Consider the following 13,325-nt stretch of genomic DNA (forward strand, 5'->3'; position numbering starts at 1 on the left):
AATATGCATGCATAACCCATGAACACAGACAACGGTCTGGGGAAGGCCTGAGGTGAGGCAGGTGTTGGGGAGAGGGGAGCAAAAAGGGATAAAAAGAGAGATGTCTGTAGTACTGTCAACAACCAAAAAAATTAAAAACAAACAAAACCAGACAGACCTGGCCAGGAGAGGCAGAGACAACTAAACATTCTCTTACCTTGACCCTCTTCAAACCAATACCAGAGGAGTCATTTCTAGAAGGAATGAAGAAAATATTCAATCAAGGCAAAATGTTATAGTTACAGTCACTGCCTGGACTTTATTTGTTCTTCTGTTCTTACGTTTGCATGCCTGTTCCTTCTTTGTATTCAATTGCTTAGCTAAAATATAAACATAATCTCAATGTAAATATGACAATTCATACCCATAATACCAGACACTAATACACTTTCAATTCTTGATTCAGTCTTAATCATAATAGTTATTTCAAGGTGCTTAATAGTCTCATGAAGACTTTTATTGATGAAATGCTTTTCTTTATATATAACATGCATGGAATGAGTAAAATAAATTATTTGAATTTGTTCAAAATTATGGATAGTCTTGTAAGTAAAGCCTGACAATGGCAGATTTTTTTCTCTGGGAAGAAGTGATATAAAGCAGTGACATTTTGATAGACACCATCTTAAGTTGATATCATAGTAGCAACCAACATAACACAGATAATCTTTTCTCTTTTCAAAGATTTAATGAAATTTTTTTTATCCTCGCCTGAGGACATTTTTGCATTTACCTTTAGATAGAGTGGGAGGGAGCGAGGGAGGAAGAGAGAGAGAGAAACATCAATGTGAGAGAGACACATCGACTGGTTGCCACCCACACGACCCCAAGTGGGCTGAGGACAAACTTCAACAGAGCGGGGACCCAACTCGGGTCTCTCCGGTCCGTGGGCCGTTGTTCTAACTGCTGAACCAAACTGGCCAGGGCAAAGATTAAATGAATTTAAATAAAGTATTATTGGGAAGAATTTGGTTTTATTTATAATGACCTCTTATTTAAACATGTATGATTCAACCAACTATTGTAAAATACTAGTAATTTTATTACTTGATGCTAGACAGACTATCTTATTAATATTCATTGTTATGAAGACCATATATTTTGATGATTACCTCAATTAATAATACCTGACATTTTTATCATACCTTACAGCATTTAGATGCATCTATGTAAAAAAGTCTAATTCCTTTTAAGATGTTTCCTCTGGAGTTCTCTCATTTGTATCTCCACTGCTACTCTAGTTATCTCTTTACTTACCATTTAGCCATGGGGGGCGGAAAGAGAACACTGTGATTGGCTGGACGATTGCAAAGAATTTTACTTTAAAACATGGGGAAAATCATTCTTTTTAGAAAGTGTGATCCAATCAAAACATATGAAATTCACTTCCAGGTATTTAGTTCCACCTGTTTTCCCCAGGGACTTTATGAACAGAGGCTGCGGAAGCAAAACCCGGTACTTTCATTAAGTGAGACAGAGGATTACAGTTCATTGTGTTTGTTAGGGTTTGACAAACTCCTCTCCTTTCCAACCACAGATGTGTTCAGCTCATGCAATGCCCAAATCCTAACTTTTAAAAAAATGGTAAAAGCAGAAATTCAATTTCAATATTAAAATTCAGCTGTTAATTCTTGCTTACGGAAGTACATTGAATTCGTTTTTGAGGGAGACAATTTTGTTTTATGGAAAACCATCATAGTATTTTCGTTTTGAATGCATTATTCCAGATGTATAAATATGGAGCAAATCAAAAGATAGCTTTTCGGACAAGGAAAAAGTCTTTTTGTATTATACTTTAGGTATATTTTTTTGTAAAAAACAAATACAAACAGCCTTTGCTGCTTCTCTGGGAAGAATGTTTTTGAATTCTATATAAACTTGAAAATGGGAGCACCCCAGATCATTGCATGTTATTGCAGAGACTGTTGTGTTTGCCACAACTGGATTCCCCAGTAACAGATTCTGCGATGGAGGTTAGTGTTTAGGTGTCTTTGGGATCAACACCTGCAGAAGGAACAGGAAAGAGCATTGTGAAGAACAAGAAGTGAAGTTGAACAATAGCCTCGGCTTAAATCACAGTGAGGCCTGAAACTAACATGACCCTTCAGAGTTGCCCCACGTTGGGCTGCTATAGTCAAGCCTCATGCTCTTCAATCACTGGATGTGGGAAGCCCTGGGAAAAGAAGTGATCGTGGGCAAGGTGCCTCTCTTCAGCTAAGTCTAATCCCTGTGGGAGCTGACAGCAGCTGGGGAAATACATTTATCATCAAAGGAACATCTAGGTGACACAACAGAGTTGCCACCACATTTCACGTGTGCATAACATAGATTCACCTCTGCATATGTATCCTGGGGGACCTTCTTCCTAAGGGAACCTTAGCCAAAGATCAGTGAGAAAAAACAGCCCCTGCCACTGCCAACAAATTCTCATTGTTTCTCCTCTCCGCCACCCATTCTAGAGTCCCCTTAATATCACCTAGCACCTCTATTCATGGCTAACCTGGTCACATGATCATGTGGCTATGGGACCCTAGTCCCCAGGGCCTTCTCAAGTTAGGGCTACTGGCACTTGTCCATTTACCATTCAAACTGAGCAAGAGAGTCTCGAAAGGTATCTAAGTGGATTACCCTAACAACAAATATATTTCTTCTTGCTCCCAATTATGTAGCCATAGCATGGACCTCATTTCATTTCCACCAATTGGTTCAATATGGATACACTCACTGTATTAAAAATTCAACCAATATTATCTAAGCACATACGTTTGAATTACACTATTTTAAGTATGGATTCTGCTCCCGTTATTTACTAACTCTAGGAAGTTACTTAAATTCTCATGCCTTAGTATCATCTCTGTAAAGTACCAATAATGCCTACCCTGCAGTCCTGTGGAAGGATTAGAGATAATATAAAATGGCTTGAAAAATACCTTGACACCTAGTAATGCACAAGAAATAGTTACTGTTCTCACAAAAGCTAATGTTTCTATATGGTTTTTTGTTTGCATGCCTGATAGACAAGAAAAATAAAAAAGGTCCAAGTTACAAAGTTAAAAACTACAAACAAATTGGCAATTTATACAAAGAAACACTTAAGCTATGTAATGTCATTTGAACAGTTCAGATAGATCCTTTTGATTATTGCTATTTACCTATTTGCTCTTCTTTTTTCTTTTCTCATTAAACTTTGTTTTAATGGGTCTCAAAATTCTGTGACAGATTTTTAGTCAAGTTGTTTTCATTAAAAAGTACTGATTTTAAAAACTAATAACTTAGGCCCTGGCCGGTTTGGCTCAGCGGTTAGAGCGTCGGCCTGCGGTCTGGAGAGAGCCGGGTTCGGTTCCCGCTAAGGGCACGTACCTCGGTTGCAGTTTGTCCCCGGCCCTGGTTGGTTGTGCGGGTGGCAGCCACTCGATGTGTCCCTTTCACATCGATGTTTCTCTCTCTCTCTGTTCCTCTCTCTCTCCCTCCCACTCTACCTGAACAAAAAATGGAAAAATGTCCTCGGGTGAGGATAAAAAAAAAAAAAAAAAACTAATAACTTAGAAACTGTCACACACACACACACACACACACACACACACACAAAAACAAATGGTCCACAAAACATTCTCCTTTCCTTCTGAAGGTTTTACGGTGCATTATAATCATTAACCAGTCTTTTACTATTAAACTTAAATGGCCAATTGAGACAAACAGTTCTGAGACTGTTCTTCCACCACTGATTAGGAATGGGGTGGCAGGTACTGGGGATAATATTCATTTAGCCTTCTGAGCTCTCTGAGCAGACTTGGTGACTTTGCCAGCTCCAGCTGCCTTCTTGTCCACTGCTTTGATGACACCCACAGCAACTGTCTGTCTCATGTCACGAACAGCAAAGTGGCCCAGAGGGGGATAGTCAGAGAAGCTCTCAACACACATGGGCTTGCCAGGAACCATATCGACGATGGCAGCATCACCAGATTTCAGAAACTTAGGGCCGTTTTCCAGCTTTTTCCCAGAACGACAGTCAATCTTCTCCTTCAGCTCAGCAAATTTATAAGCAATAGGAGCCGTGTGACAGTCCAGCACAGGTGCATAGCCAGCACTGATTTGGCCTGGATGGTTCAGGATAATCACCTGAGCTGTGAAGCCAGCTGCTTCCATTGGTGGGTCGTTTTTGCTGTCACCAGCCACCTTGCCATGACAAACATCTTTGACAGACACGTTCTTGACATTGAAGCCCACATTGTCCCCAGGAAAAGCTTCACTCAGAGCTTCATGGTGCATTTCAACAGACTTTACTTCAGTTGTTACATTGACTGGAGCAAAGGTGACCACCATGCCGGGTTTGAGAACACCAGTCTCCACTCTGCCCACAGGAACAGCACCAATGCCACCAATTTTGTAGACATCCTGGAGGGGCAGATGCAGGGGCTTGTCAACTGAACGAGCTGGTGGTAGGATGCAATCCAGAGCTTCAAGCAGTGTGGTTCCACTGGCATTGGCATCTTTACGGGTGACTTTCCATCCCTTGAACCAAGGCATGTTAGCACTTGGCTCCAGCATGTTGTCACCATTCCAACCAGAAACTGGCACAAATGCTACTGTGTCAGGGTTGTAGCCAATTTTCTTAATATAGGTGCTGACTTCTTTAACAATGTCCTCGTATCTCTTCTGGCGGTAGGGCGGCTCAGTGGGATTCATTTTGTTAACAACAACACTCAGCTGTTTAACACCCAGTGTGTCAGCCAGAAAGGCATGCTCATGGGTCTGCCCATTCTTGGAGATGCCTGCTTCAAATTCACCAACACCAGCAGCAACTATCAGGACAGCACAGTCAGCCTGAGATGTGCCTGTGATCATGTTTTTGATGAAGTCTCTGTGTCCTGGGGCATCAGTGACGGTCACATAATACTTGCTGGTCTCAAATTTCCACAGGGAGATATCAGTGGTGCTACCGTGCTCATGTTCAGCTTTCAGTTTATCCAAGACCCGGGCATACTTGGAGCCCTTCCCCACCTCAGCAGCCTCCTTCTCAAATTTTTCGATAGTTCTTTTGTTGATCCCACCACATTTGTAGATCAGATGGCCAGTAGTGGTAGACTTGCTGGAATCTACATGTCCAATGACAACGATGTTGATATGAATCTTTTTTTTTCCCACTTTGGGTTTGGTTTAGTGGTGGTTTTCATGACACCTGTGTTCTGGCGGCAAAACCATTGCGAAAAAAAACCTATTTGTTCTTCTTGCCAATCCCTGTTTACCTATAGGATAGTTCTCTAAAGATTTGTATTTAGTTATATTGCAAACAGATTGATATATGAAAACACTTAGTGAGTAGCTTAGAAGATGAGTTTCCCCTTTAGACACACCCTAATTACTAATAAGTGGAATTAAGTTCAATGATCACTCATTCAGCTCACTTTTATAAAAAACAATGACATTTTTCTATTTGTTAAATATTATATTAAACAGATATATTGTATACCAGATTATATTAAAAGATATATTAAAGCCTTGTATTTACTTGTATAGTTATTTAGAATAAACACTTAGCTAATAAATGATAGATGAGTAAGTAGGTGTATCTATAAAAAGATCTGTACATACATTTTTCACCATTATCAATAGTACGATAGATTATAGCAACGGTCCCACTTCTTCCCCTCTCTGTGTTGATTCCATTTGTATAGTAACTTTCCCAAGTGGGGCTTCTTTCCCACCGCTGGACGTGACTTGGCCACACAGCTTACTCTGTCAATGGCATTTCAGCCGACATGATGCAAGAAGAAGCTTGTCAAGTGTCCCCCCTTTCTTACGCTTCTGCTGTTGCCAAGAGAAGGACGTGCCCCAGCTGGTGCCTGGTTCAGGAGGAGAGTGAGAGACAGGTAGAACTCGTCAAACCCAGCTATGCCGGTCTAGATCCATTAACCTTCAGTTGCCCTAATGTATGGGAGGGAGCTAAGCTGAAACGCAAAACCACCGAATGGAACCCAGCCTAGATCAGCCGATCAGACCGGCAGCTGACCTGCGTGCTTGGGGAAAATAAGCCGTTCTGTTTCAAGCCACTGAATTTGGGTGGTTTGTTCCATAGCAAATGTTCTTGAAATTTGTTAATTTTCCAGAAGAGTGAAATTTATTTCGGTTTTCCTCAGGTGTGTCATCTGCCCATAAAATATTGATTTAACACTTGACATTAGAAGTTTTAAGCATGATACAAATCTGCACAACAATAAGAATAACTCATTTTCACTCAGGGAAAACTTTGTTAAAATGAGGATGGCATAAATCAAGTTATACAGTAGACGGAAATTTATGTGCTTAGAATTGAAAATTCTATCAGATAAAAGAGAGCATATTGCAGCTCTAAGTGCAGAAGATGCTGGGTGGTTCGGAGAGTACTTCAGCCGTCTGCCTCACTACGGATGCGGCAGTGGTTCGAAAAACGGTCCTTCTCTTCATGTTCCACATGCCTGTTCCATAACTTTATGACTCCCCGAATGCGGTTTCTTGCATCATTTCACAATTTCACATAAATATTATTTTTGTTAAGGAGTAAAAGAGGAAAACAAATCTCAAAAGCTTGAAGGATTTGTGATCTCGTAAGTTTTGATCAGGAAACTTGAACAATCAGTTGATGGAGATATGAAACAGTAATATCCATGAAGGGGGGAATTTCACTCCCATTCTTCCAACGGGTCGATAATCCTAGGGTTGCTCTTGAGGTAGACAATGCGACCGTTCACATAGTCCTTAGGGAGGACAAACAGGACTGTCGTTTCAGGCTGATGCTAGTGGTGTCACATCAAGTGAGCCAGGTGGAGCATTAAGTTCAGTGAAAGTCTTCAGTCCATTACCAAAGAGGCATTGACATTGGGAACAAAATTTTAACCTGGGAGTTAAGCTGAGGTATAAACAGTTACTGTTTCGAGTCAACTTTTGGAAAATTGGAAAAGCAGCCAAGCAAAAGGAGCAAAAAATTGCTGAGGTCCCTGTCCATGGCCATCTGGTATTGCCCTGCAGCATCCAAGAAGCAGAAAGGGAGCGCCTGACCCTTGGCATCTTCTACAGAGAAGATTCGTTGTACACACAACAAACACTGCAGCTGATGTGCGCTGACAAGCAGCACTGGCAAGAGGGCCTGAGTCAAAGCACTATGAATTATTGAGGAAGAAAACAAAGCAGCCAAATTAGTGACTTCTCCAAAAGCTTATGTATTTATTGTAACATAGAGATTTGAAGATGGTGGTAGTGGGAAAAATGTTTAGTAAAGAAAAACCTTAATATTCTCTTCCTTAAACAATTACTCCAGCTTACATGGTTTTGGTTATTAACACAGCACTCACATATGGAGTTGAAAAGATTTATACACACCCCGGAGGAATTGTGTAAGTTGTTCTCTGTTTCTCCAATACAGTTGCAAACCCTGCAGCAGCTCAGTGCACTGCATGTTAATGGGCTTCGGATATTCTTCAGGAAATTATCAAAAAAGGGCTGGCGATGAGCTCTGATTACTGTAATCTGAGAATCTCCAGTGGAAAGCATAACAATATCGACTTTGGGAAGTTAACAAATCTCTCCAGACTGAGGGAAACTTGATAGTCTAACACAGGAAAATAATAACAATATGTTTTGTGATTTATTTTCTCTCTGTTATGCTTTTGGGGGTTAGATATTTCATAGAGGATTTTTTAAAGATGAAAATTGAAAATCAGACAGTTTTTTAAAAATAGACAAGCTTTTACAATGTTATGTGAAAATAGAAATGGTATTAAATAAGTACATAAATTTTGCTAAAATATAACATAGTTTATTATTAAGTATCAAAATTAAATGAGTCATACTGCAAATAGAATAAATGTTAAAACCTGATTTAGTACTATAATTCACATATAAGATTTGAACTCAATTCCACTATGATTGTAACTTTTTACTCTACCTACTATAAGTTATTTTAGCCATATTTTAACACTTTATCTTTGTGTTAAGGTAAACTATATCAGAGAGCTGTGTACTTACAGTTGAAAAACTATAACAGTAAAGGATTTTAGCTGATATCTGTCATCTTACCTGCAACCCAAAGTCTGAAGTCCATTCCTTTTACCACTGAAGTCATAGAATTCCGTTATTTGTCTTGCCCCTGGTGAGACAGGGAAAAGGCCTGACACTTCCCCTAGGGGAAAGCTGTGCTCTGTCCTGAAATTTCTAATCTAGTAGGAGTGATGAGAAAACACAGGGAGAGCTGAGCAGAGCCAGTGGCAAAGGTTCAGCAAAGGTAGCATGCTTCCCACTCAAACCCTTCTCATGCTAGACTCTGTTCTTGGTGCGTGGCACTGCCTGATTCCCACCTCTGCTCTGAACTTGGTTCTTTTCCCAAAAATGTCCGCTACATTCTATGAGATACTCAATGTCCTTACCATTTGCAAGTCTTTTTTCAAAACATCTTCTCAATGAGGTCTAGCGTCACTCCTACCTGCTTCTCCCCAAACACCCTTTCAGCATTAGAGGAGTGGATTGAGAGAGGATGAGAACAGAAATAGATGAGGCACCTTTCTTATACACTACTCTTCTCTGGTCCCATTTCATTGGCCCAGGGGCACACAGCTGGCCAGAAAGAAGAATTTTCCTGGGATTTCTCAAATGTGACTTTGGTAGGAAATGTAGTCCTTCTCTAACGGCGGTGCCATGAGATGCAAGAGTGGCAGTGTCAAATATCACTAGCAGAAGATACATTCTAGAAATATCCCAATCCTTGTTTTAATTGGTTTAATTCCCTAAAGCCTAGCTGAAATCCTCCTATAACCTATAGTTTTTTAAATGACAAATTATCCCTTTTTTTCCATTAAATTAAAGTATAATTTCTATCCCTTTAAACCAGAGCTCCCCCTACACCCCTCAAATATATGTGTGTGTGTGTGTGTGTGTGTGTACACACACACACACACACACACACGACTTTCTTTAAAACCCAGATGGTGGCTCAAGGAGTCCTGTCTATTTGGCCATACCTGTGCATGCTCAGATTTCTGAGGCACTTTGAAAAATGATACTCCCTACACCTCCACTAAAAATTTTTTAAAACTTTGCCCCAGCAAGGGTGTTACGAGAATGTAAAGGTCTTGTTAGTAATTATTTATCACCACCACCCACCCATTCATCTTTATTGTCCCCTTTTTATTTCCTTCCTTAACCTCATCTTCCTCTGATTTGTTTTGTTCTTTGTTCGACAGTCAATTCTTCTCCCTTCCTAAAGCTATCCCTCCACAAGCCAAACTCCTCCCAGTAAATGCCATTCGGTTTTTATTTCATCATCGTTTCCATTAATCCCTGACCCCATCAACAAGAAGAAGTCTCTCTCTCCTTAGACCTCTCCTAGCACTTATCCACTGCTCTTTCTTTGCACTTATCAATTCCAGCCAGTACTATTTTTATGTAAATACTGCCTAGATTAGCCCATGAATATTTTAAGTAAAGCAATGCAAAAATAAATTGAACCTACTGACCACAGTACACGTTGCACCTAATATGTATTCTATTTACATTTGACTAGTAAAATATTCATAGACGATTGTACAAGGAATATAAAATTAAGTTATTTTAGCCATATTTTAACACTTTATCTTTGTGTTAAGGTAAACTATATCAGAGAGCTGTGTACTTATATGCGACACACAGAAATTTTTTTATTTTTTTAGTTTTTTGCTGTGTAGCTTGGAAAGGTATCATGTTGTTCAAATAATACAACGGTACAGCCAGAGGAACTCTCCCAAGTAAGAGAGGGGAGAAAGTGATCAACTTTAAGAGAAGGGAAAAAATGTCTATTTTCTATATATTTCTGTTTTGTTTGTTCCCATTTAAAAAAAAAAAAAATTTTTTTTCTAAAAACTAAGAAACAGCCCTGACCAGTTTGGCTCAGCGGTTAGAGCATCAGCCTGTGGTCCAGAGAGGCCCGGGTTCGGTTCCCACTAAGGGCACGTACCTCGTTTGCAATTTGTCCCTGGCTCTGGTTGGTCATGTGGGTGGCAGCCACTCGATGTATCCCTTTCATGTCGATGTTTCTCTCTCTCTCTCTCTTCCTCTCTCTCCCTCCCACTCTATCTGAACAAAAAATGAAAAAAATTACCTCGGGTGAGGATAAATAAATAAATAAATAAAAACTAAGAAACAGTTCTGGGAAACTCATTTCATTTACTGCAAGAATGTTAGCATATGCTGTCCTTTCATAATGGCCTATATGTGAAGTTTCTCTCTGCTATAAGTTCCCAGAAGATTAAACATCAGTTTTTCTTCTCCTAAGAAATAGATTTTTTTTTCTTTTGGAAACTGAATTACACACTGGCAACTATATATTAGTGTCTTTGATTTTTTTTCACACAGTCTATCAACTACTTTAAAAGATATTCTTCAAGTTCCTACATCTCTACAACAGGGGTATTAATTTCATATTTGAGTAAGGGAAAGATTAAATAGAATTATGTAAATAATGCCAATATGTATCTTTCACAGTAAATCATTCACGGTAAGGGCTTAAAAGTTAGAAGCCTTTGTCATTTTATGTTTCATTGTAAATTAATGAGGATGATGACTTTATACATTAAAATATTGGGCAAAATTGTGTTATGTTGTGTTTTTTTCCCCCAATGTTTTCTTTTTCTTTTTTAAATCCATACCCAAGAATATGTTTTCTTGATTTTTTAGAGAGAGGAGAATTTATTTCAGTCTGGCCAGTGTGGGTTAATGGTTGAGTGTCGATCCATACATCAAAAGGTCACCGGTTCGATTCCCGGTCGATCTCTCTCTCCCTCTCACTTCCTCTCTCTCTAAAATCAATAAATGAAAAAACAACCTAGTTCAGTTATTTTTTTAATATTATAAAAGTTGTGCATAGATTTACTTTCCAAAGGGTACAGAAGGCCAAAAAATGATAACACTCTCAAATATTGTTTTTCAGTCAATTATTGTTAATAGGTTTTGAGTTTGTTTATTTTAATGATTACCATTAGAACAACATTTAACATATTTATAGTCCTAATTTTTAATTATACAATCTAGTCTGTTTCTTGTCCTCTTTCTATTAAATGTTGCATGTGATGTTCTGTTGGAATCTGCCTCAGCTGGTTGGATATACATGAGAAGAAACGGTGGATGACTGTGCGAAGACATGAAGGCAATTGGGTGTGATTGGAAAGTATGGGGAGTGAGGACAGAGCAGCGTGGTTTGTCTTATATAGATTCCTACTGAGAAAATATTATTTTGAGACCTACTCAATGACTTCTCACTTTGTCTATGACTATCTTTGGGTGAGAACAAAGTAATATTTCAAGAAGGTCCAGGTTTGACAAACTTACTTTAAGTTTTTAAAGTTAATGGAGATTGTGGTAGTTGAAGCCATCCTGAAGTTTGATTTTCTTTTTGAGTCTTTACGAATACACTGTAGTCTCCTCTTCATATGTAAGCTCTATGAGGGCATTGTCTGGTTCACAGTCATGCCCTCAGCACCTAGAACAGTGTCCCAATGATTGTCTGTAAAATCAATGTTTTTTTTTTTAGTATTGACTGACATATTTCCTGCCAAGTTGTAATGTGTTCAGCATCTCATGACTTTCATTTGCTATATTACCTGATCCATGACTTTCTCCACCTGTGTTTCCCATCATTGAGATTTCTTCACATCTATCATTTGAACACATTTTCTTACTGCTCTTATATATGTTACTAAATAAGTAAATAAGAAATACATATATAGCCCTTGTAGGTTTACTCAGTGTTGAGAGCATCAACCCACAGACCGGAAAGTCCCAGGTTCATTTCCAGCTAAGGGCACGCACCTCTGTTGTAGTTTGTTCCCAGCCCCGGTGGGGGTTGTGCGAGTGGCAACCAGTCAATGTGTCTCTCTCACATCTATGTTTCTCTCTATCTCTTTCTCCCTTTCTCCCTCCTGCTCTATCTGAAGATAAATGCAAAAATGTCCTTTTTGTTTTAATTTAGAATAAGTAAAGCAATAGGATTTATGCATTCATGTAATTATTAAAGAGAATACTGTACTTATAGCTTTTATTAAATATGCTGGCTTCAATTTTCAGGTAAAAAAGATCTGACAAATTTCTAAACACACAAAGGATCCCCAAACAGCTGATTCTCCAACAGAAAATAGCATCATTTGAGAGAGTAATACAATAAATAGAGTTGCTTGAAGTATTTGGAAAATAGTTGCAATAAAATAATACTTTGTTAGTCAATCTCCATTTAAAATCACTGAGGGGCCCGGCCGGTGTGGCTCAGTGGCTGAGCATTGACCCATGTACAAAGAAGTTGCAAGTTCAATTCCCGGTCAGGGCACATGCCCAGGTCATGGGGCAAATCCCCATTGGGGGCCATGCAAGAGGCAGCCAATTGATGTTCTCTCTCGTTGATGTTTCTGTCTCTCCTTCTCCCTTTCCCCCTCTTTCTAAAATCAATAAAGAAAAAAAAATCACCGAGGGAATTAACTATATATAGAGTTTGGAGATGACTACTTGCTGTTATATTACTAATAATTTCTTAACATATCATGCATATTATCATTCAACATACACATATCTGTGTGTATATATGTATAATCTAAATATTAAGCATCTGTGTATAGAATTTGTATAAAAATCGTAAAAATTTCTTGAGAAAGAATGAATGACAATGGCAGCATAGTAAAATTGTCACAGTGGTTTTACAAACATGTGTCACTGATTTATTGTTAGATTCATTACAGAAGAATGACTCCAGGTAATTTTATAGATTAGAGATTCTTGGATTTTACTGACAAATGTTGTGATAGGATAGATCTAGGGTGAGGCACATTAATATCTTTTTCTTAAATTATTCTTTTGAAATTCCCCAGGTGATTACTTTGAGCACTCTCATTTATGAAGCATAGAGAAGCATTATTGGAGTTGGACAGAACTACCTCAATGGTTAGTCACATTTCAGATTTATTCTCCACCCTGAAGGCTCGGGGAGCTATTTTGTTAGGTGCAAAGTGGTCAGGACCTAAAAGATTGATTCTTGTTGTATAAAAAAAATCAGAAAATCAATATGTTAATTGTCAGTAAGAAGTATGAATATCATTGGTATGTTAATATTTGTCATAGGAAGATATATGAGAAGCCAATAAACATCTGAAAGTTTGGGGTAAATATGAAATTAGGACAACAAAGAGATAAATTGAATTTTAATGTTTACAAGACTGTTAGATACAAGTATCTCACATTTAGGATAGTTTTGCTAATGGGACTGGAAACATTCAAAGTTTGTTTACAAATGTCTCCCT

General features: G+C 38.6%; 1 protein-coding gene and 1 pseudogene across 1 annotated transcript; one reads left to right on the top strand and one right to left on the bottom strand.

Moving 5' to 3' along the window:
- Positions 1–3,791: 3,791 nt before the first annotated feature.
- Positions 3,792–5,643, bottom strand: LOC118616924 (elongation factor 1-alpha 1-like). Its single transcript, XM_036242490.1, has 2 exons — positions 5,628–5,643; positions 3,792–5,183 (listed from the first exon to the last, which is right to left on the bottom strand). The coding sequence occupies exons 1-2, from the start codon at positions 5,641–5,643 to the stop codon at positions 3,799–3,801; spliced, it is 1,401 nt and encodes a 466-aa protein (XP_036098383.1). The 3' UTR covers positions 3,792–3,798.
- Positions 5,644–5,798: 155 nt separating this feature from the next.
- LOC118616925 overlaps positions 5,799–13,325 on the top strand; it is a 75,390-nt pseudogene continuing 67,863 nt past the window's right edge.

This window comes from Molossus molossus, unplaced genomic scaffold (assembly GCF_014108415.1).
Source record: "Molossus molossus isolate mMolMol1 unplaced genomic scaffold, mMolMol1.p scaffold_m16_p_5, whole genome shotgun sequence".
In the NCBI taxonomy this organism is placed as follows: Eukaryota; Metazoa; Chordata; class Mammalia; order Chiroptera; family Molossidae; genus Molossus; species Molossus molossus.